This window comes from Rhinatrema bivittatum, chromosome 1 (assembly GCF_901001135.1).
Source record: "Rhinatrema bivittatum chromosome 1, aRhiBiv1.1, whole genome shotgun sequence".
NCBI classification, from domain to species: domain Eukaryota; kingdom Metazoa; phylum Chordata; class Amphibia; order Gymnophiona; family Rhinatrematidae; genus Rhinatrema; species Rhinatrema bivittatum.
In genome coordinates, this window is record NC_042615.1 from 688,779,436 (window position 1) to 688,804,831 (window position 25,396).

Below are 25,396 nucleotides of genomic sequence, written 5' to 3' on the forward strand. Positions count from 1 at the left end.
AACCCAGCACAGGGAGCTCAGACAGTGTAAGACCACCGTCTATCTGCAAAAATCCTCCGACTTTGCTTGAACGAGCCAGTCATCCAGGTATGGGTGAACCAACACCCCCTCCTTTCTGAGGGCCACTGCTACTACCACCATTACCTTGGTGAAAGTTCTTGGAGCAGAGGCTAGACCGAATGGGAGAGTGCAAGATTGAAAATGCATGCCCAGGACCATGAACCGGAGAAACCGCTAATGATCGCTGCAAATACCTATGTGCAGATATGCCTTTGTCAGATCCAGAGAAGCCAAGAACTCTCCCTATTGCACTGCCACAATGACGGAATGCAGGGTCTCCATCTGGAAATGCGGTATCTTGAGAGCCCTGTTCACCTTCTTGAGATCCAAAATGGGACGGAGGAACATTCCTTCTTTGGTACCACAAAGTAAATGGAGTAACGTCCCTTACCCCATTCCTCTGTAGGGACAGGCACAATGAACCCCAGAGATTCCAGCCTGTGGATGGTCTGCCTGACTATTCCCCTCTTTGCCGGCGCTCCACACGGAGAGATTAGAAAGAGGTCCTGGAGTGACCGAGCAAATTCTAAAGCGTAGCCTTGAACAATAATAATACTTAGTACTCACTGGTCTGATGTTATCTTGACCCATTCCTCAAAGAAAAGGGTCAGCTGGCCCCAGTGATCGGCACTGAAGAAAGGGGCCAGCTGTATCTCATTGAGAGAACTTAGGGGCGAGGGATCCCGAACTGGAACCATCGCAGCCCCCTTGACGTCCCCAAAAGGACTGAGACCTCCCCGAGGGTTGTTGCTGTCCCGCACTTGATGTTCTATTTGGACGAAAAGGCCGCTGACTCCGAAAACAAGACCGGGTCGGGGAAAACCTCTAGGACCCTTCCAGCAATATGTGCACCTTATTGTCACCCAAAGACTTAATTAGTTGTTCCAAATCTTCACCAAAGAGGAACTTTCCTTTGAAGCGGAGTGCACCAAGATGCCTTGGAGGAAACGGCAGCCGACCAATTGCGCAACCATAAAAATCTTCTGGCACAAACAGCCGACACCATAGTCCTAGAGGAGGTCCAAAGGGGGTCATAAAAGGCATCCTTCCCATATGCCACCACCGCCTCCAAACGCTCTGCCTGGGCTGACTCCTGAGGAGGAAGGTCTCTAGTATTCCAGGAGTTGCTGCACCCATCTGAGGCCTGCCCGGAACATGAGGCTACTGCAAACAGTCGCTTGGATTCCCAGGGCCGAGACCTCAAAAATACACTTAAGGTGAACCTCAAGCTTCCGGTCCTGGAGGTCTTTAAGGGCCACCGCCCCAGCCACTGGAATAGTGGTCCTCTTGGGGACCGCAGACACCGAAGCATCCACCTTCGGGACTTTCAAGAGCTCCAGGATGACTTCCGGCAATGGGTACAGCTTATCTATAGTCCTATCAACGCGCAAGCCTGTCTCTGGAGTATCCCACTCTTGGGCCATTAGCTGTTGGATCATCTAAGAAAAAAGGTCTTAGCCGGCCCACATAATCCCGCCAGGACTGGATCCACAGTGCTCTGGCTGGGGTCATCCGGAGGAGCCGCAATACCCAGCTCTGCCATATAATGAATTAAGTTTCTCCCTCTGAAAAAGGCGCACCACCTTGGGATCGTCTCCATCCAACGGCACCTCCTTCTCTGGCTCCTCTCCCAGATCTGCCAAGTCATCACCCAAGGCCTGCCCGAGCCCTGGAGATCTTCTGAGGGGCTCCCCAGGCAGCTCCAGTTGCCTGGGGAGCTTCCTGGGTGGACTCTCCGGGAGCTGAGGATCTCCCAGCCCCCCGGGCTGGACCTGGCTAGCCAAGTAGGCCTGCTGCATAAGCAGAACAACTCTGCTGAGAAACCAGGCAGACCCCTTAAATTCCCTCCCAGGGAACAGGCTGATCCTCCGGAAGCTCAAAAAAGGAGTCCTGGGGATCCCCAGGACTCCCCCCTGCCGGCAATAGAGCGGGAGGAAGATCCCCTCCCCCGCCCAATGTCTGTGAGGCAGGCGTGAAAGAATTCAAAATAGCTGCCGTTCCTGCGCTCAGCGGGAACGGATTGGCCTCGCTCTACCTTCCAGCGGCCCTTTTACCCGCACCACGGGACATGGATGCCGGACCTGCTGCCGCGCTAGATGCTCCCTCCCCACTGGAGAGGCACCGCGCACAGAGGTCCGCACGGGAGAGCCACGCTGCCGGCTCCCCGCAGGCCTCACAGCCGACACCACGTGGCATGGCTGCCGAAAACGAGAGTGCGTGTGGGCAGTGCCACCAACCTTAAGCCCAGAAAAGGAGCGGGACCAGAGAGCGACCACTGCTGGACAGACCAGGAACACGGCCCACTCCCCAAAGGTACACCGCCGCAGAGCGTCTTGGAGTGAGAGGCATCAAGGGCATCGATGGCTCTTCCACTCGAGACCTTATCGGTGATGGTTCCTTTGGCATCGACAGGGTTCCCGGAATCGATGCAACATCGGGTGTCGATGTCCGTCGATGACGATAGCGATGCTTTTCCCGATGGTCGATGCTTTTCTTCTCAAGCACCGATGTAGATTTCACCGATGACTGGGATGGAGTCGGTGATAATCGGTCACCAGAGCCATCAGGGCAACGCTTTCGAACGACTAATTTTTTATCTGCTCCAGCCGGAGACAACTGAGTCGATGTGGACGTCGATAGTATTAATTAAATATGGAAGAGATGTTCCATCTTCTCCTGATGGGCCCGCCAGCCCTTGGCCGTCATTTCAGCGCATTGTGGACAGGTGGAGACATTATGGGATTCACCCAAGCACAGCACACACTCGACATGCGGGTCGGTGATGGACATAGTGCGAGGGCAGTTCGGGCATATTTTTAAAACCCGTTGCCATTATGAAGGCCAGACAGCCGTCAACAGCTTTCTGACAGAAAAATTCTGTTTAACCAGAATCGACCGGGAAAACACAAGTACTCACCGGCCGGTGAAGACAAGGAGACCCCTATGAAGGGGATTAAATGAGAAAAATTTTAAATTTTTTTTCTCTTAGTATTTTGTGAGAGAAAAAAGGGCTCCTTCACCGCAATGCTAACTGCAGCGTGGAAAAACGAAGACTGAAGGGAGACCCCTGTGGCTCGAGGGATCATGGCATGCTGGGCATGCTCAGTGGGCTTAGTGTGCCAGTCAAAAGTTTCTAGAAACTTTGACAGAAAGTTTTCTGTGATAGGGCTCTATCCAGTGATGTCACCCATACGTGAGGACTATCATCCTGCTTGTCCTGGGATAATGGAATTATCCCAAAAACTGAAACAAATTTCTAAATTAGGAAATTTAAGGTTTACAGCACTGTTATTATTGGATGAAGGGAATCATTTGCATATAATTATTATTATTTTTTTTTTTATGACAGCATTTAGCTTAAGTTTTTTTCCATTTCTGTCTTGAAATATATAACTAGAAATGGTTTAACATAGTGATGTGTACATTATTAAACATGCCTGTATCTTCTTTTATGCTTATTTGTAAGCTACCTCTCCTCTATGTCAATAAAATAAGCAATTAACTTTCACACTGTACAAGAAAATATAATACGATAAAACTGGTGCCAGAATTTCAGAAATATATTTCAACTTGCTTAGGCTGATACCCACCTCAAACTTATTTTATTTAAAAATCCTAATATACTAACTATAATACTAAATACTGCCACATTTCTTTCTTGCCCTTCATTATACTGGTGCACTATTCTTCAGTCTTTCCCATTTAAAACCTCATTCAGCCTTTCCTTGCTTACCAGATTCTGGTTTCGGGATCCTCCCATAAAACCACAGTTCTAGATAGTTGATCAAGTTTATTTTAATATTTAATTACATATACAGTGCCACAGCTTGAGGCACCATAAATTCCAAGGAACAGCTGAAAGAGTTACGGAGTTACAGTGAATGTCAAAGTATGGCAGAACCAGGATTTGAACTCAGGTTTCCAGTTTATTAGTATAACCACTAAGCCACTTTCTTTTAGCCAAGTGTATCACTGCAAGTGCAACATTTTTTTGTATTTACACTGCATTCTTAGTCCTCTATCCTGTTATGGGTTATCAAGAAGCTCTTCAGAGTGTGGTCTCCATGACAGAGTCCAGCATGGGTATTTTTATTTGAAAAAATATGGTGCTAGACAGCTTTTTATGACTTAAGTTGGGAAGGCTGAAATACCTCAAGATGCATGGGAGGAATGTGATAAAAAGGAAAATGCCTCTGTATACGTTCTCATGCTTACGGAGCCTTTAGTATCAAATACCACAACTGAATCTTTTTGTTTGAGCTTTGGGGATTTTCTTGACTCCAAGAGTTCACAGAAAGACTATGTACACATACCATCATTTCAGCTAACGGAACAGATGCAACCACAACTTTATCATCTTGACGACTCTGAATGTCCTGAATGCTGCCTCGTCTGTGTGCTAGGTCACCTAATACTGCACTGAGGCGATCTTCATGCACTGTAATCTCCAGCTTCATCACAGGTTCCAATAGTTGCTTTTCAGCTTTCTTCAAAGCCTGAAAGTGAGAACAGACAAGCCCTGACATTTTCCAAATAGTCTTGTGACTTACAAATTACAGCCATGTCTACCACTCCAAATCCACTCACCCCAAATATTTCTCATCTTCATAAGTAATCTTTCCTAATGTAGTCTCATCCCAGCAATACAGTTATCACATGTTTTCCTCAGCAGACTGTAAAGAATAACTAAGGATTTGATTTATTAATGTTTTTCCATAGGCAGAGGATGAGGCACCTCTTGGATCTAAATCTGTTCATGGGTCAAATAACTGACTACCAGAATGTATACCTAGTACAATTGAAAAGTGCCAATTACCCCAAGAGTTATTTTCAAATATACAGAATTGTCTCATATTGTCAAGCAGCTACCATGCCTGTGATGTTGGCCAGTATGGCTTAAATCCAAGAACATACCTAGAAATCCCGCTCATGCAGAGTACACAATCAGTTTCTAGAGTCAGCTACAGAGCTCATAAAAACACCTCTGTTGGTTGACTCCTGGCTCTGCATAGATTGCCACATTAATACGCACAGAGTATTTCAAAATACTTCAATATTCAATATAGAAGTGTACGGAATACCTGCTTACATAAGTCTGGAATATAAATCCCTTGGGAAACTATTGAGTGTATGCATTAGATGCTATAACTGTAGGATGTTTAAGTCCATACCTGTTCCTTTGTCAGATGTGACTTCGAAGATTAAAGAAGAAAGCCTAGCAGTCACATCTGAAAAAGGGACCAATGAGGTCTTGCAAGCTTATGTGCATAATCATCTTTGAATTACTCTTACACCAATTCAATAAAAGGTGTCATAACCTGCAAAAATCCCATTTTATCCAGCACCAATATGGGTATTAGAAAGGAACAGAGCCTACCCTGCATCTCTTCAGTATAAACGTTGTCAAAGCAGATAAAAATAACTAGTATAAGATCAAGCAAGCAATAAAGAACTGATAAATTGAACAATTCAAAACTCTGTATATAACTGCTGTTGCATATATATCCACATTCATCTAGTAGATGCTTTCGGTGCCTTAAAGTTATGATAGGAAGTCGAGGTATCCAATAAACTGTAAAGAAAAGAACTTCGAGCGGACGTAACAGACAGTACACGGGAGGGAGTCTGGACTGATCCGTGGTACTACAGGAACGAAAATTAGCAGGTAAGAACCAATTTTCCTTTCCCTGTACGTACCCGGATCAGTCCAGACCATGGGATGTACCAAAGCTTCCCTAAACAGGGTGGGACCGAGACAGTCCCGCTCGAAGCACCTGCCACCCAAAGGAGCCAAAAACTGGCGCCTGCACATCGAGGCGATAATGATGAGCAAAAGTATGCAGAGATTTCCAAGTAGCTGCTCTGCATATTTCCTGCAGAGAGACCGACTGACTCTCTGCCCAAGAAGTAGCCTGAGAACGCAACGCGTGGGTCTTCAAGCCCTCCAGAGCCATCCGGGCCCGACAGATATACACAGATGCAATCGCCTCCTTTAACCAGCGAGCAATCGTAGCCTTAGAAGCCTTGTTTCCCCTATTTGGACCACTCCATAGGACAAATAGATGATCTGAGACTCGAAACTCATTCGGAAGTAAAAGCCAGGAGCTCCACTGACTGATTGAGGTGAAAGGAAGACAACCTTCGGCAAGAATGACGGAACAGACTTGAGTGAAACCCTGGAATCCGAAAAACGGAGAAAAGGTTCCCTACAGGACAATGCTTGGAGCTCCGAAACCCTCCTGGCGGAGCAAATAGAGACGAGAAAAACTGCCTTAAGAGTTACATCCTTAAGCGTGGCCCACCTAAGGGGTTCAAAGGGAGCCTCACAAAGGACCCTAAGCACCAGGTTAAGACTCCATGAGGGACAGGTAGCCCAGATGGGCGGATTCAAATGCTTCGCATCCTTGAGGAAACGAACGACATCTGGATGAGCCGCCAAAGCGCAACCATCGATGCTACCCAAGAGGGACCCGATGGCGGAAACCTGCACCCTTAAGGAGTTGAAAGACAAACCTTTGGAAAGGCCATTCTGGAGAAAGGAGAGGACCTGGAATACCGAAGCCTTGCGCGCCAGTACTCCGGACTCAGCACACACATTTTCAAAAACTCTCCAAACCCGAACGTAAGCGAGAGATGTGGAAGGCTTACGGGCCCGCAACAGGGTGGATATAACTTCTTCTTTATAACCTTTCTTTCTTAGTCGCCTCCGTTCAAAAGTCAGGCCGCTAGACAGAAGCGATCCGCCTGGTCAAAAAATACGGGATCCTGCCAGAGAAGACGTGGAAGGTGGTCGAGGCGAAGAAGGCTGTCACCCCGTGGGTGTGGTCAGCTGCCACAGTGTCCAAGGGTCCACCCAAAACCTTATAAACAATAACACCAGGCAAATCTGTGGACGGACTGAGAGGTCGCGAAGGATGGGAAACCAAACCTGATGCAGCCAGTAGGGGAATCATGAGAATCATGAGGCCGTTGTCCTGGCATAGCTTCACGAGAGTCTTGCTGATGAGAGGAAGTGGGGGGTAGGCATACAGGAGACCTGTTGCCCAAGAGAGGGCGAAGGCGTCCCTCGGTGGAGTTTTGTGACTGTGATGTAGGGAGAAGAAGCTCTCCACCTTGCGATTGTGAACCGATGCAAAGAGGTCGATGCTCGGATACCCCCACTTCTGAAATATCTGATCTGCCACTGCGGGGTTTAGGGACCACTCGTGGAGCTGAAATGCATGAGTTTGTCCGCCAGAACATTGTCCACACCCGCTAGGTAGGTCGCTCTCAGTAGCATGGAATGAGAGAGAGCTAAAGCCCAAATCTGTGCTACTTCCTGACACAGAAGGTAGGAACCGGTCCCCTCCTGCTTATTGATGTACCACATTGCTACTTGATTGTCCATTTGGATTAGGATTGTTTTGTTGGATAAGCAATCCTGAAAGGCTAGAAGGGCATATCTGATCGCCCTGAACTCCAGAAATTTTATCTAATGTTGCTTTTCTTCCTATCCTGGAGATCCTTGAGAGCCACCGCCCCCATCACCGGGATGGTAGTCTTCTTAGCAACTGTTGAAAAGGCTGCATCCATCTTGGAAATTCTCCCTAACTCCAAGATCTGTTCCAGTAAGGGATATAACTTCCCCATAACTCTCGTGACCTTCAGGCCCCCATCAGGAGATTCCACCTCTCGATCAACCAACTTCTTCACCTGCTTCGGTAACGGAAAAGTGGTAGGGGGTCCCCACAGACCTTCCAGGAGTGGATTCACTCCTTCCTTGTCTGAGGCTTCCTGGATGTTTTTAATGCTGAGCTCCTATAGCACCTGTGGAATCAGTGGACCCAGTTCCTCTCTCTGGAACAGCCAGACCACTTGCGGGTCATTTCCTTCCACTACCGGTATTGTCTCCGGGTCCTGAGCATCCGGATCCTTAATGGAATCCCCCAAGAACTCCAATGGATTCCGGTCCAGGTCCTGCCTCGTATCTCCCAGGGCACTAACAGGTTCCTTGCCCGGTACCACTGGACTTCCTTGAAGCTGCTCAGGATCATCCAGGTTATCCGATGAATCACCCTCCTCCAGGATTCACCCAAGTCCCAGCATCCGCAGGATCCCTGACTCCACAGACCCTCGAGCCCTCTTGGCTGTCCGGGACTTCTTTGCTCTTAACTCCTTCCTAGCTAAATAAGCCTTATGAAGAAGTACAAAACCCATGGAAAAGACCTCCAGGACTGAGGAGGAAAAGTCCTGACTGACCCCCTCTCGAGCCTCATCCTGTCCCCTGCCACCAGCAGAGTCCTTTCCCACAGGAAAAAGCATGGGAGGAGAATCCTGGGGCTCAGAAATGGCAGACTGCACTTCTGCATCTGTTGCCAAAATGGCCGCCGGCTCCTCTGGTCCCCCGTCCCCCCCCCAGAGCCTCAGGAGCCAACCCAGCCGCCTGCCCTTTCTTGCTGCTCCCCAGGGGTCCCAGAGAGGTCCCGCCCCTCCCCACAAAGCATATTTGCGGCAAAACGAGGCCACATCAAGGCGAGTTTGCCTCAGACCGCAGCTGCAGCAAAGTCTGCCATGCAGGCGGTCAGGCTTAAAAATAAACACAGCCACCGCGATCACACTCACTGCTGTCCCTGGTGCTGAAATTCAGCACTAATCCAACCCCAATTAAGGCAAACAATTTGGCCTGCTCCCTCCTGGCAGAGAAAACAAAACCTCACCCGCTCCTCAGCCCTGCACATAAACGCTGATGTAGCCTCTCTCCCGGCCTCACTGCTATCTTTTTTTTTTAAAGAAACAGGGCCAAAAAGAAAAAGGGGAAACAAATACTTTCCTGCTGAGGAACCAGACACACCAAGGGAGCAAAGGGCCAAGAGGGGGAGAGAAAACCAGGGCCCCTGGCTATCTACCCCCCTTCCCCCCCCAAAAAAAGGGCCGAGTCCTGACAGGGATTGCCAACCCCCCACTTGCCCTGCTCTACCCAAGGGATGATCCACGAAGGAACTTAACACCTCGGAGAGCTGAATCCTCTTCTCCTTTTATTCCCCCCCCCCCCCCACCCGACTGCAGGTATGCACCTCTACCATCTGGTGGAGACAGAGAAATACTGAGGGACTGCAGGTAGCACTCTCGGTTATGTAGCAGTGCCTCAAAGTTTTGTTCTCTGCCTCCATCTACTGTCGGGGATGATTAACCAACTTGTCTGGACTGATCCCACTCAATGCCTCACAAAATGACCCACGCTAGAACTAAAATTCCTCCTGATGTTGGTGAAGCAGGTGCCATGATAGTTGTAGCTATGAAAGAGCAATTATATATGAGGAAATAATTTTATATAGCAACTATGTTAAATGTTCATGTTGTACCTATGATGATTTGCTCTTTCATGATGGTCTTCCAGCCTGTTAGATGTTACTTGAATGTATTTCAATAAAGGTTTTAAAAATTAAAGAAAACAAAAAACAATCCTTACTGCCTGGGTTGAGAGCACAGTATTTACCTAAGTATCCTCATAAAATCTTTCTTAAATTTACAGATTGTGTCAAAGTACAGCATGAATAATCTGAAAAGGAAAATTGGTTCTTACCTGCTAATTTTCATTCTGTAGTACCACAGATCAGTCCAGACTGCTGGGTTTTACCTCACTTCCAACAGATGGAGACAGAGAAAAACTTCGAGAGCACCCCCTCATAAACTGGTGTGCCACCTGCAACTCTTCAGTATAAACAATACCCAAGCAGAAATACGTAACTATTGAACAGGCATGTCAAGCAAAGGACAAGGAAGAACTGTCCAAATAAACTTTATACAAGTGAACTCTCTGCACAGGATAAGGAGAAACCTGTACCTTTCTTTGGTCTGAAATGTAACCAGAACAAAATACTGCGGCGACAGTTCGAGTGGGCTCTCAAGGAAAACTGAACATGTTCGAGAGGCGGGCGTCTGGATTGATCTGTGGTATTACAGAAACGGAAGTTAGCAGGTAAGAATTAATTTTCCTTTCCCTGTATTTACCCGGATTAGTCCAGACTGCTGGGATGTACTCAAGCTCCCCTATCTGGGGTGGGACCCTGAGAGTCCGGCTTGGATGACACTGCCTCCAAAGTTGGTGACGTCCGAAGCCTAGACATCCAAACGGTAATGCCTGGAAAAGGTATGCAAAAACTTCCAGGTCACTGCCCTGCAAATTTCTTGCAGCAAAACAAACTGACTTTCCGCCCAGGAAGCAGCCTGTGACCGAGTCGAATGTGTTTTCAAACCCTCTGGGACAGGTCAACCATGACAAATGTAAGTAGAAGCAATGGCCTCTTTCAACCAGTGGGCTATAGATGTTTTGGATGCTTTCTGGCCCTTCTTAGGGCCGCTCCACAAGACAAAAAGATGATCTGAGAGACGAAAAGCATTAGTGATCTCAAGATAACACAAAAGGACCCTCTTGACATCTAGATGCCTCAATTCCCACACATGAGCTGTCTCCATTTCGGCACTGGTATAAGCCGGGAGCTCCATGGACTGATTCAAGTGGAAAGCTGAAACAACTTTCAGCAGAAAAGATGGAACTGCTCGGAGAGAGACTCCAGAATCCGAAAAGCGTAGGAAAGATTCCTGGCAAGAAAAGGGCTTGCAACTCAGATATTCTCCTAGCGGAACAGATCGCCACCAAAAACACCGTCTATAGAGTTAAGTCCTTTAAAGAGGCCTTCTTAAGTGGTTCGAAAGGAGCTTCACACAAGACCTTGAGAACTAAGTTAAGACTCCATGATGGTCATATGGGCTGGACTGGGGGATTCAAATGCTTCGCTCCGCAGAGAAAAACAGACCAAATTCAGAATCTTGCCTATCAGAGGCCATGGAGGGAATAAAGAGTAGTACTGTGCTCAGCCACGGGAGCACCAAAGCATCGACCCCTTACGCTCCGTGTTCTCTCCTGCGACTGAAAAAGTGTGGAGCCTTGGCATTCCTTTGAGTCGCCATCAAGTCCAGATGGGGAGGACCCCATCTGCGAGAAATGAGGTTCATTGCTTTGTCTGAGAGCTCCCACTCTCCAAGGTCTAGCCTTGACAGCTCAGAAAATCTGCTTGCACATTGTCGGTCCCCTCTATGTGCGATGCCACCAACAAGGTTAGATGCGTTCCACCCAGGTCATCAGCTGCTCCGCTTCCAAAGCTACCGGACGACTCTTGGCCTTCCTTGACGGTTGATGTAAGCGCCTGCTGTCGCATTGTCCGACAGGACTCGTACCGTATGGTTGAGCAAGAGTGGAAGAAAACTCTGCAAAGCTAGTCGCACTGCTCTCATTTCCAGGCGATCGATGGACCATGTCATCTTTTCCTGCAACCATCGGGCCTTCACTGAATGAGACTGGCACACGGCTTCCCAACCAGAGAGGTTGGCATCCATAGTCACTATCACCCACTGAGGACCTTGAGATCCACCCCGCTCCTCAAGTGGTCTTGTACAAGCCACCAACCAAGACTGGACCTGGTGGGCTATGTGATTGAGGAGTTCCAAGTTCCCTTACCAGACAGTGGATCCCGACAGGACAGCAATGCTCTCTGCAAGGATCTCATATGAACAAAGGCCCACGGAACCAACTCCAGAGTGGATACCATGGAGCCAAGGACCTGCAAATAATCCCAGACTCTGGGCAGGGACGCTGCTAGGAGGCGTCAAACTTGTGTCTGTAGCTTGGTGGCTCTCTCATCTGGAAGGAAGACCTTGCACACTCGGGTATGCTCCTAGGAAGTCCAGGACTTGAGAAGGATGAAGATGACTCTGGGACTGATTGACAACCCAACCGAGAGACTGCAGACAATGGCAAAACCTTGTCCACCGCCTCTCTGCAGAGTGCCTCCTATTTCGCCTGAATGAGCCAGTCGTCCAGATACGGGTGAACCAAAATCCCTTCCCTGCAAAGAGCTGCTGCTACCAGCACCATCACTTTGGTGAAAGTGCATGGAGCTGCCGCCAGACCGAAAGGGTTGGCACAGAACTGGAAAAGCATGTCAAGGGCCATCACCGAAGAAATCTTTGGTGATCCCTGTGGATGCCTATGTGCAGATATGCTTCCATCAGATCGAGGGAAGCCAAGAACTCCCCTCTGCGCACTGCTGCAATGACCGAGTGCAGGTGTCCATCCGAAAATGCAGGACTTTGAGGGACTTGTTCACCTTCTTCAGATCCAGAATCAGATGGGAGGAGCCTTCTTTCTTCAGCACCATGAAATAAATGGAACATCCCGTGCCCCACTCCTCCTGGGAACGGGAACGATGGCCCCCATGCATTCCAGCTTGTGGATGGTCTATTTGCTTCTTTAACCGGCGAACCGCAGGGAGAGATTACAAAGAGGTCTTGAAGAGGCCGAGCAAATTCTAAAGCATAGCTGCTTGCGATGATACCTAGGACCCACTGGTCAGACGTTATCTTTATCCATTCCTTGTAAAAAAAAAAAAAAAAAAAAAGAAGGGGACAGCCATCCGCCAATGACCGGGATGGAGGAATAGGTCGGCCGCATCTCATTGAGAGGATTTAGCCACCAGGGGGACCCCTGGCCGGCTCCATCTCCGCCTGCTCAACGTCCATGAAAGGATTGAGACCTCCCGAGGTTTGCCTCTGGCCCGTACCAGGTGCCTCTACCTCTGGCGGAAGCGCCTCTGACCCTGAACAGAGAGCGAGTCGGGAGAAAACCTCTAGGCCCCTTAGGTTTATCTTCCGGCAGCTTGTACACCTTTTTGTCCCCCAGAGACTTGAGCAGTTGTTCCAAGTCCTCACCAAAGAGGAGCTTTCCTCTGAAAGGAAGTGCAATAAGCTGGGCCTTGGAGGAAACATCTCCTGTCCAATTGCTCAACCATAAAAAGTTCCCTGAAGCTCCGGCGATCCTCCTTTCTTCGCGATCCCAACGACCGCCAAACAACGCGGCAACCGGCTCGAGGGAGGCCTGCGCGATCGGCGCCACAGACCCATCGGGGTAAGGCCTTGCTCCCTCTTACCCACGCTGGGTCTGAGCCCGACCACGCGGCCCTTAGCGCCGTCTTGCCACCGTCTCGCCGACCGCACGTCCGCCCGACAAAGAAGGCCCGCCCTCGGCAGGCGATTGGACCCGACCCTACCTGCTACAGCCAATCCGGAAGGGCCCTCTGGCTCTTTAAAGTTCACTGCAGCTCCGGCGTCGCGCGACAAAGGGGCCCGCCCCTTCGTGCAGCCCCTTCGGACTGCCCCAAGAGCCTACACAATCTCCTCACTACTGCCACCCCTCACCGCAACGACTCTCCCACAGCCGGAAAAAACTGCGAACAGAAGACCCATGAACCTCCCCCCCCTGATCCTCCCTCCGCTTTCAGAGGACCCGACATCTGAATCCTGCACTCAAGTCCTCCAAGACAGATAGACAACCTGACCTCCAACCTCACCCAAGCCCCTGCATCTGAAGCCGGATCATCGTGGGTAGACCACCTCCTGCCAGACCCAACCACCTATCTGGTAAACTCAGTAGAGCTATTCATCATATTATATTACACCGCACCCTATACTACTCCACTGTACTATTTCGCGCTTCATTTTCTGCATTTTCTGACCCTGCTACTTTGATTTATACTGTATTTCTATACTGTATTTTACACTGCATTGTACACTGTTCTACTGCACTGTATTATATTGCGCTGTATCTCTGACTGTGTAACACCGCTCCCAGTTCGATCCCCTGAAACCTACTCTACACAATCTCTACAAACCCGCCCCAATCACTCTACTCTATACCCAGCAGCGGAATCCGCTCACCTCACCTCCACTGCACACCCCGCTTTATCTCCCAACCTGACAATCTCCTACCTGCCGCCTTCCTAATAGTACAACCTGCCCTATCTCCCCCCATCTCCTCTCCCCTAACCTATCCGATCCCAGACCTCTACCACCTGTCCATCCACGTCCCGTCTGTCCCCTCCCAATATGTGTTTCCCCACTATCCCTGTCATACACCAACCCTACCGGCGGACCCTCCGCCCAGCACACCCTCACGCCGTTACCCAGCACAAATCCCTAGTGCCCATCATGATTTCACCCTTCACACAACTGCTAGGCCTAGCAACGCTTACCATCTCCCTATTCAACGCACAATCCATACTAAAGAAAGCCCCATACTTCAAGACTTACTCACTGACTCCAACCCAGATATCTGTGCTATCACAGAATCCTGGCTAAAGAACTCAGACCATGTTTTCATCAACCAACTCCCAACACAGACATACGACATTTTCTCCATTCCCAGGCCCAAAAAAAGAGGAGGCGGCATACTCCTTGCAACCAAGAAATTCCTCAACCTTAAGCTACAAACCAGCCCCCCCCCCCCAAACTTGAAATTGGTCTTTTTAAATCTAAATCCTTGCAAGTCTGCCTTGTCTACCCCCCCCCCCCGGTATCCTTGAACAGGACCCATCCCCCCTCATTGAATACATCACCGACAACATAAAGCCAGACACACCCGCAGTTATACTCGGAGACTTCAATCTCCATGTAGACACCCACCCCAATACTCCCTGCTGTGAAACTCTACTTCTCACCCTCAAAGCCCTGGGCCTTCAGACAGTTAATCTCCGAGCCCACACACAAAGCTGGCCACAACCCTCGACCTCCTCTTGTCAACACATGACATTACAGCACCCCAAGCACCCGTTACCACCCCCATCCCCTGGTCAGACCATTTTCTCATCAATGCCCATCTCACCATCAAGACCGACACACCGATCGCATGCTCGCAGAAAAAAACAATTTCCCTCCGTAAGCAATGCTCCTCAGAGGAACTCTCCCTAGCCTTCAGCAAAGTAAGTCAAAACCTCGACCTCTCTAATCCAGACACTGCTCTTCTATCTTGGAATAAGTCCATATCCAACATAGCCAATGAATTTTGCCCCACCATCCACAAAACAATAACCCCCACACGCACCGAGAGAAAGCCATGGTACACCGCTGAACTAAGAAAACTAAAGCAAGACCTTAGAACCAAGGAACGTACCTGGCGTAAACAACCAACACCCACACACAAAATGGCCTACAAACACACATTGCATACATACCGACAAGCAACCATCCACGCCAAACGTGACTTCTACGCAGAAAAAATCCACAGCTATAAATTCAACCCAAACGCCTTATTTAGCCTCGTCACAGAACTCACAAAGTCCCCATTTCCCTCCTCCCAAGAAATAAACAGCTTAGAGAAATGTGAAAAAACTAGCCGACTACTTTCAAAGTAAAATCTCCAAAATCCTAACACGTCTACCCCCCAACCCCGCACCCACAGACCCACTACCGATCGACAACACAAACCTCGACTCCCTTGACACTACCTCCGTGAATGAACTCGAATCCATATTAAAAAAGATGCGACCATCCACCCATACCGCAGACACCATCCCATCAAAAATTCTCCTCTCCATCCCCTCTGCCATTGCAAAACCAATAGCAGAAGTCATAAACTGCTCCATCACTTCCGGGAAAGTCCCCGACCCACTTAAACTCGCCATTGTGAAGCCACTACTAAAGAAACCCACCCTCGACCACAATGACCCTGCAAATTACAGGCCCATTTCCAACCTGCCCTTCATATCCAAAATCATGGAGAAAGTGGTAAACACCCAACTCACTGATTTCCTAGAAGAAAACAATATTCTACACCCCACTCAATACGGTTTTCGTAAAGACCGAAGCACCGAAAAACTCCTACTCACCATAACGGATACCATCCTCAAAGGCATGGACCATGGCCAATCATATATACTTGCCCTTCTCGATATATCAGCCGCCTTTGATACTGTGAATCATCAAATCCTTATATCACGTTTAGCAGAGATAGGCATCTCAAACACAGCCCTATCCTCATACCTTGACCACCGTAAATACTTAGTCAAGCTTGATAATTTTGAATCCGCACACATTCCCCTCACACAAGGGGTACCCCAAGGCTCTTCTCTATCCTCCACCCTCTTCAATATATACTTACTCCCTCTCTGCCACCTCCTCGCTAAACTAGGACTAAAATTCTTCTTGTACGCAGACGACGTACAAATACTCATTCCAGTTAAAAAATCCATCAACGAAACCCTTCAATACTGGGAAATATGCCTGACATCCATCAATTCTCTCCTCTCCAATCTCCACCTTGCACTTAACACCTCAAAAACTGAAATCCTCATCCTAGCAAACCAACCCCTCAATTCAATCCACCAAATGATTCTCAACGCCTCACAAGCTCACACACTACTGTCTAGTGTCAGAGATCTAGGAGTCACCTTAGACAATCAACTCAGCTTCAAATCCCACATTAAATCACTTCTAAAAGGGGGCTTCTACAAACTGCAAATCCTCAAAAAACTGAGACCCCTTCTCCACGCCCATGACTTCCGCACGGTTATGCAAACCACCATACTAACCAAACTCGACTACTGCAACTCCCTTCTCTTAGGCCTCCCTTCCTCCACAATTAAACCCCTTCAAATCCTTCAAAATGCCATGGCAAGAATCTTAACAAACACCAAAAAAACTGACTACATCACTCCCATACTCCAAGATCTCCATTGGCTCCCCATCACCTTCCGCTCCCAATATAAAACACTTACCATCCTCCACAATACATTATACAACAACAATTCACCCTGGCTTGAAGACATGCCACAATTGCGTCAAGCTAATCGCCCCACTAGAAACTCCCTTGCTGGCACTCTCCAAACCCCCTCACTTAAAATTGGGCACCTCACCGCTACTAGGGACAGAGCCTTCTCCATTGCGGGCCCTACTCTCTGGAATTCCCTACCCGTCAAACTCCGCTTAGAACCGTCCCTGAGCCATTTCAAAAAGGAATCAAGGCATGGCTCTTTAAACAAGCATACCCCCAATTCCACCCAATCCTAACCAATGTCCTCCTGGAACCACTTCAGTCCCAACCTAGCCTATTTCCTTCTCCCCAACCTCAATTTACCATCACAGTACCCCCCCACTCCCTCCCTTTTTCCACTCCTCTATACCCCCCCCTCCGACTTTCCCTACTCCCCCCCCGCTCCCCCCCCTAGCGCCCCTAGCCTCCCCCTACCTCGCCCCCTCACCCCTCTAACAATTTCTCCCTGAAATCACTTTCACCCTATGTACCCGGTTCCCTCCTCCCCCTCCTCTCATAACCCCCTTCCCTCCCTACCCCCCTACACCAGATGCTAACCGTACTTACATGCACTTGCCCCCCCTCTCTTACTGTAAATAAGTTCCATATGTTAAGTGTCTCAAGTGCACATGCCCTTTAACTTTGTACATTAGTTCCTTTGCATATCTAATTCTAATTGAATGCAAATAGCTTTAACGCTGCCTGTTGACTCTCCTCTCCTATATCTTTGCATATCCTCCAGTTAACCCCCTCCCCTGTTCATTGTAATTTCCTTTCTCAGTTATTTGTAAACCGACATGATGTGTCCTACGAATGCCGGTATAAAAAAGTTTTAAATAAATAAAATAAATAATAAAAGCCTCTGTGCGGAAAATCGCCGACACCATAGTTTCTGGAGGAGTCCAAAGGTCATATAAGGCGTCCGCCCCATAGGCCACTGCCGCCTCTAAGCGCTCTGCCTGAGTTGACACCTGAGGTACTCAGAAGCTGTTGCACCCATCTCAGGCTCGCCTTAAGCATGAAGCTACTTCAGATGGCCGCCCGAATACCAAGAGCCGAGACCTCAAAAATGCGCTTAAGATGAACCTCGAGTTTTCTATTCTGGAGGTCTTTCAGGGCCGCCGCCCTGGCCACCGGAATAGTGGTTCTCTTGGTGACAGCTGACACCGAAGCATCCACCTTAGATACTTTCAACAGCTCCAGGATTTCCACCGGCAACGGGTAGAACTAGCTATAGCCATCCTCACACGCAGGCCCGCTTCCAGAGTATCCCACTCCCGGACCATCAACTGCTGAACCATTTGATGTAAAGGAAAGGTCTTAGCCGAACCCTGCAGTCCCACCAGGACCGGGTCCACAGTGTTCTGGCTGGGGTCATCCTCAGGGACTGCGATTCCCAGCTCTGCCAGGACGTGCGGAATGAGAGGATTGAACTCGTCCATCTCAAAGAGCAGGCACTGCAACAGAGGAGCAAGCAGGATCACCAACCCAAGTTCCCTAACTACCTACGACCAGAGGGGATGGTCCCCCTAGGACCTGCCAACCCCCCTGAGAGGACCAAGAAATCTTCCTGTCCTGCTTGACAGCTGTTTGTATGCCAGGAACTTTTTCTTTTTCCTGGAGAACCCAGAAACTGATTCAGAACTGCAGGTTTTGCACCACCTCCATCTGCTGGAGACAGAGAAATACTGAAGAGTTGCAGGTGGCACACCAGTTTATGAGAGGGTGGCTCTTGAAGTTTTTCCTCCGTCTCCATCTGCTGGAAGGAAGGCAAAACCTAGCAATCTGGACTGATCCGGGTACGTACAGGGAACAAGTCACTTAGTGTACAGTTCAGCTTTCTAGTCTGCTGGTGGAAATCCTCCAGTGTACCACAGCTCCACAGTGATCTGCAGCTTCTCATAAGCTGCCCTATCAGCAACACCAGTGAACACTTATTCAGGTGCTGTACTTTTTACACATTAGTGTATATACGATGGAATTCAGATAAAGCATATTTACCTTGTGTATGCAACGGGAAATGCAAGCAGAGACCATGGTCATGGATGTGCCAGGCTGCATATTCACCAAGTGGACAGTAATTCCAACATTTTGCAATGGAAATCCTATCAGAGGTCCTAGACAGAGGGAAAAAGACTATACAATATTAGCATTTGCACATAGTCTCGAGAATAGGATTTCTGGGTTACTTCTGTTGAGGAAGTCATTGTCCTTCTCTTTCCCTATAACTTGAACGCATCACCTCCATGACATGACCGAGCCCAGATGCAAACAAGTCTACTGTGCAACACTGCAGTGTTGAAGGCAAGCCATAGTGTGGCCCAGAATACCTTGTTCGATTTTATTTTTTCTTCACATAGTTTCTTGCAGGCCAGCAGCATCATCTCACAGCCATCTTACAGAAACCTTAAGAATGAAAGTTCTCATGTTCCAGCCCCCTGAGGCAGAATAGACTTGAAACACGGCACCATGTCAGGGTTTTGATACAAGCTAAGCAAAGGTTTTTATTATTAAGACACTTTTGATTTTAACATTTCTGAGCACTTTCAAGTATTATTAAAATAAAATGGACCAAGGAAATAAACTCAGAGCATTTTCTAACTTGGGCTGGCCTTCTGAGATCCAATAAACGTTATCATTTATAAGTTATAAGAGACAAGTATAACACTAAGATTTCTTTTGTGGCACTACAATTAGGCATCTTATTTTCAGTTTTTATGTTATTTTTCCTGGGAATTTATTAGTGTTTATCATAAACAACAAAAATGGGAAAAAAATCACTGGAAAAAGTGTCATTTTCTTCTACTGCTTTTCCTCCCGTTTTGTTCGTTATGATAAACACTGTTAAATTCCTGGAAAAAAAATTCAAAACTGAAAATGCAGGTCCCCAACTAAAATATATACCAAAGATTTTTCCCCTAAGTCCTCACCTTGTAGATAAGATGCATGAATTCCGTTGTCTACTGCTTCTTGAAGGTCTTTGGGAAGCTGTTCAGTGATACTTTCAGCATATTCAATGACTGGCATGGTCAATGATGCCTCCACTAGCAATGGTCTCACAGCAAGCTCCACTGTGACCATGTGACGCGTCTCTCCTATTGTTCTGTCCAGCGTGTCTGCAAATATATAAAACCTTATTGACAGCCAACTTCAGCACTTGAATTTAGACAAAAAAGAAGCAGTAAAGGGTTGCTACGTCACTGAAACAAAACCAGCATGTGCTGTGAAAGAAGTCATACAAATCTGTACTTTACAGCCCCTTCATTCCTTGTGCTTTTATATTTTCCTTGCATCTCTCTCATGATTCCCAACTTAGATTATTACTTGCTCTCTCTTCTGCCCTTCAGTACATTCCTATATAATCTGTCTCACTTTATTTGCTTCTGTACAATTTTCCTCACTTCTTCAACCTGTAGTCTCTGCTCTCCAGACTGTTGTTTTCTCCATGGGTTAAAATGCACATTTCCCCACATTGTGGCATGGCTTCTGCCAAAGTGCAGTAAAACACTTGCCCGTGGGCATGGAGGAGCACACTTTGCTGCCCTGGCGGGGTTTGAGGAGAGGCACAGGAATCTCTGAAGTGTGCAGAGGAACAGATTAGCCTGTTTCAGAAGCGCTCTGGGTTTTCAAAACTGAGCATCTACTGTATATACTCTTATATAAGTCGATCTCATGTAAAAGTCGAGGCTAATTTTTTGGGCCCCAAAATCAAGAATTTTCTGTGTCCCGTGGATAAGTCAAGGATAAAATCTAGGGGGGCTTATGAAATGGTGAAATCATACTAAAAAACAGACTGATACTTAAGAAAATCACTTTTATTTATTTTTTAAAAGCAGAATAAAGAAACATTTAACAACTTAAGAAAATCTCTTTACCGGTAGTTATTAAATGAAGAATGAAGTGCCTCATTCAAATCCTTTCAAGTCCAATTCTTCAAAGTCAGAATGTCTGAATAAATCATGGAACTATTCTTTGTTGATGCCATCAGCATAAACGTTGTCTTTGCTGTCTCCATCTGTTGAAACATCATCCAATGCTGATTCATCTTTGTCTTCATAGATGGCGTTGTCTGCTGATCCATCCATAGCATTGCTAATGCCGCATTTCAGGAATGACTTCTTGACCATTTCTGGTGGAACTGACTCCCAGGCATCCTTTACCTATTTTGCTACCAAATCAATGTCTGGTTTCATCAGGTTTCCTCCTTTCTTTAACTTTGCTTGACCAGAACACATTCATTACCAAATATGCCACAATTGGACCTTGAAAGGCTTGTTTAGTTAGACATTTAACGGAGGGAGCACTGATGTCATATCTTCTGGAATCACTGCTAACGTGGTCACCATTTTCTTTGCATCATCCTTCACATCCTCTGACATATGTGCATGGAACATATCCCACACCAGTAGTTACTGTTGTTTGCTTAGCCCCACGCCGGTTCGCCTGCCCCACATATCGCACAGCCACCATTTCGTTCCCTCCTTATCCATCCAGCCTTTAGGATGAGCCCGAACAGTTACGGCTGCTGGAATTTTTAGGTTCTTGGGCATTGTTTTCCTCGATTACCACCGGATGCGGTTTTGTGCCATCTGCCAGGCAAGACAGGACCACCATGAAATGGGTCTTTTCATGACCAGTTGTTTTTACAAGTACGATCTTCTCACCAACACCAGCTACATTGCTACTACCAGGCATAACAAATGTCATCGGCGTTTCATCTGTATTACCAATGTTATTCATATCAAAATGATCGAACAGATCTTTTCATCAAGCTCTTTAGGCAGTTTCTGTGAAATCTTTGTGCACTGATGAACGCACAATCCATATCTGTTCATGAACCACGAACAGCAACCAGACAATGCCGCGAATTCTTTCACACCTTCAGTGGCTACATATTTTTCTTCTTTTGCTATTTGAAGGGCACGAATCCTAAAGCTCAAGTGAGTCACAATGTAGCCATTCTGTCTGCATTCCACTACCCAGTCATTCAAATCCTTTTCCATTCCTTCAAAAGGTGCAATTTTGAAACGTAAGGCTTTCATTGACTCTAGCATTTCTAGCAGCTTGTTGTTCACTCGCTTCCCCTCCCAATCCCTTATCTCACCCGCTGCTATCTGGACAACGAAGGTACTTGCAATTGCTCAGAAACGTCCTCCCTCCTTCCTTGCAGTGTCCCAGTGTGGCGGTAGGACAGGTTCTCCTCCACAACTCCTCCAGATCCCTTTACACAATTGCTCGCTGCTGCTATGAGGCCGATGACGAACTTACAGTCGCTCAGGCACGCCCTCCCTCCTCTCCCATGGGGTCCCAGTGGCACGCTTTGAACCATGGGGTTCTAAGTTTGCCAATCAGATCCTAGCTTGGGAGGAGGGAGGATGTGCCTGTGCAACCTCAAGTCCCGTCATCGTTCCGATAGCACTGTTCTGTATGATTAATAAAATCCACTTCTTCTGACATCATTCCACTCCACCTCTGGTTTTTTATTTCTGCTATATTGAATCGACTTCCTTGTTGTTTCTTGGGACACTCAATTAGACACCATGGGGGAGAGAGCGGATGTGCCTTAGCAACTGCAAGTGCCATCATTGTCCTCATAGCAGCAGGTCAGTTAAGGGATTGTGAAGCGGAGCATGTGAATGATTCAATCATACATCAATAATGTGGACTGATCCGTGAATAAGATGATCATCATTTTAAGGACTGATTTTTGGGGTAAAATATTTTGGCTTATACATGAGTATATACGGTAGTTTTGTTGGAAAAGAGTATCCACAGAAAAAAAAAAAAGAGGTGCAAATCTCTGCGGGTACTTTTTCCTTGGACAGTTTTCAAAATAAAAGCAGACTTTGCAGCTATGAAGGTGATATGAAAATTGGCCCCATTATGAATATGGACCAGATATGCACCGTATACATAATGGGAGAAATCTGTTAGTACTTGTAGCACATGTCTTCTCCCTGTTACGCTTGGGCTCCGGTCAGGAGTCGTGAACACCACCCAGCAGGGTGGCTCCAGGTGGAGAGAGACAGGAAGCTAGAAACAGTGTCAGGTTCCAGGCTGGGTCAGGGCAGGCAGCGAGTATCAGAGTCTGGGTTCAGGCTGGGTCAGGGCAGGCGGCAAGTAGCAGTGTCTAAGTACAGGCTGGGTCAGGGCACAGTAAGCAGGGCAAGGCAGGTCAGAAGGCCCGTAGGCCACACACACACACACAGAAGGCCCGTAGGCCACACACCAATAGCGGGGCAAGGCAGGTCAGAAGGCCCGTAGGCCACACACACACAGAAGGCCCGTAGGCCACACACCATAAGCGGAGCAAGACAGGTCAGAAGGCCCGTAGGCCACACACACCCAGAAGGCCCGTAGGCCACACACCATAAGCGGGGCAAGGCAGGTCAGAAGGCCCGTAGGCCACACACACACAGAAGGCCCATAGGCCACACACCATAAGCAGGGCAAGGCAGGTCAGAAGGCCCGTAGGCCACACACACACAGAAGGCCCGTAGGCCACACACACACACACAGAAGGCCCGTAGGCCACACACCATAAGCGGGGCAAGGCAGGTCAGAAGGCCCGTAGGCCACACACACACAGAAGGCCCATAGGCCACACACCATAAGCGGGGCAAGGCAGGTCAGAAGGCCCATAGGCCACACACACACAGAAGGCCCGTAGGCCACACACCATAAGCGGGGCAAGGCAGGTCAGAAGGCCCGTAGGCCACACACACACAGAAGGCCCGTAGGCCACACACACACACACAGAAGGCCCGTAGGCCACACACCATAAGCGGGGCAAGGCAGGTCAGAAGGCCCGTGGGCCACACACACACAGAAGGCCCATAGGCCACACACCATAAGCGGGGCAAGGCAGGTCAGAAGGCCCGTAGGCCACACACACACAGAAGGCCCGTAGGCCACACACCATAAGCGGGGCAAGGCAGGTCAGAAGGCCCGTAGGCTACACACACACAGAAGGCCCATAGGCCAGGTATGGAAAGCAAGGAAGAAGGCCCAAAGGCCGCGCAAGGCAGGCTAGAGCAGGGAGCCCAGGTGAGCTCGATGCCGAAGCACCGAGGCAACTGTCAGGCAGGGTTATAAGGGCACACCCAGAGCATAGAGTGGACATAGGAGATGGACTGGGCCTGTCAGGAGAGCCAGCACTAAAGGGACCCCTGGTGGTGAGGCGGTAGCACAGCAGCCACAGCCGTAACACTCCCCAGGAATCAGAGCTAAACACAGGCAGCTTCTAAGTAATTAGGAGAAAAATCATCTTTTTAATTGATATTGGATGGGCATGCTTCCGCCAAAAAAGTTAAACATTACATGGTGGCCAGGGATTATATTAAAATCTGAATAATAATATTAAACATTGAAGATTGGACTGTGATCCCAATGGTTACAATTGTTTTACCTGTAGCCCTTGCTGAGCTTACAATGGTCTCTCTGTATGCTATCTGAAGAGGCCCCAGGTAGGTCTCAAGCTTGTGCTCTCGTCTGATGCGATCATGAACAATCTCAATGTGCAATTCTCCCATGCCACACAGGATAGTCTGGTCAAGAGAGAAAGAATTAGAAGACTGCAGAGAGAAAACACGGTTATGAATGCTAGAACTAAAACACAGCTTTTGCACTGCCAATTTCTGTGCAGGGATGGTGTAGTGTGTGTTACTGCAGATCCAACTATTCATCCCACATGTATGATTTAAAGTGGAAAACTACTTCCCATAGGAGACAACATTGCCCACCACTGTTCTAGAGTCAAACTATGGCCCGCAGGCCACATCTGGCCCTTAAAGGATTTTAAATTCGACCCTTTCCCTCCCATCACCTGGACACTCTCCATTATGTGCAGCCTGCTGATGTTCCGATCTGCTTGCCCATCATCATCATCATCAAAGGCCAAGTTATTGCCCTTGACGCTTGAGCAGGGAGGTTGGAAACTGGCACTTTTTAATGCAAGGAGAGGCCCCGTTCGGTGTGCTGGTGGGGTTCCCACCTTCCCTTCCAGAAAGGAAAGACCCCATTCTTTGGCACAGGCAATGTTCCCACCCACCACCAGCGAGGAAAGAACCTGTTCATCAGTGCTGGCTGGGTTCCCACCCCTGCCAGCAAAGAGACCCCATTCATTGGTGCTGGCAGGGCTCCCAATCCCCACCAGCAAGGAAAGACCCGTTGCATCAGTACTAGTGGGATTTCCACCCAGCGAGGAGGAAGCCCAGTTGACGATGCGCTTGTCAGGTCACGAAGAGATACCTGGTGCATCAGCACTGGTGGGATTTCTACTCCCCACCAGTGAGGCGGCAGCCCAGTTGATGGAAAACTTGTCAGCGCGCGAGGTGATTCCCTGTGTGTTGACGCTGGTGAGATTTCCACTCCCCACCGAGAAGGAGGTCCAGTTGTCAGTGCACGAGGAGAGACCTGGAGCATTGTGGGCAGCCGGGGTTTTCACCCCCCACAAGCAAGGAGAGGAAGGGGGGTGCTGCAGTAAAGAGTGGTGAGTAATAGGGAAGTAAGGAAAGGGACAGAAGAAGGCCTAGGAAAGGACAGAGAGGGAAGGAAGGTAAAGTGGTGAGGATGGTGAGTGAGTGAAATGGACGGGACATGAATGAGTGGGAAGGAGAGAGAAAGTCAGGGAAGGGAATGAGTGAGTGGGTAGATGGGAGAGAGGGGCTAGTGACTGAGTGAGAAGGGGTGGGAATAAAACAGAAGAGGGTGAGT

General features: G+C 48.4%; 1 protein-coding gene across 2 annotated transcripts in view; it reads right to left on the reverse strand.

Moving 5' to 3' along the window:
• Positions 1–25,396, reverse strand: part of GFM2 (G elongation factor mitochondrial 2) — a 163,083-nt gene that overhangs the window by 15,283 nt on the left and 122,404 nt on the right. The window contains exons 17-20 of one of the 2 annotated variants that reach the window (XM_029575015.1): positions 24,090–24,228; positions 19,612–19,797; positions 18,683–18,798; positions 4,374–4,556 (exon numbers count right to left, since the gene is read on the reverse strand). In XM_029575015.1, coding sequence (XP_029430875.1) covers positions 4,374–4,556; positions 18,683–18,798; positions 19,612–19,797; positions 24,090–24,228 — 624 coding nt within the window. The remainder of the gene's footprint in view (positions 1–4,373; positions 4,557–18,682; positions 18,799–19,611; positions 19,798–24,089; positions 24,229–25,396) is intronic. The other variant, XM_029575022.1, reaches the window with a different exon arrangement.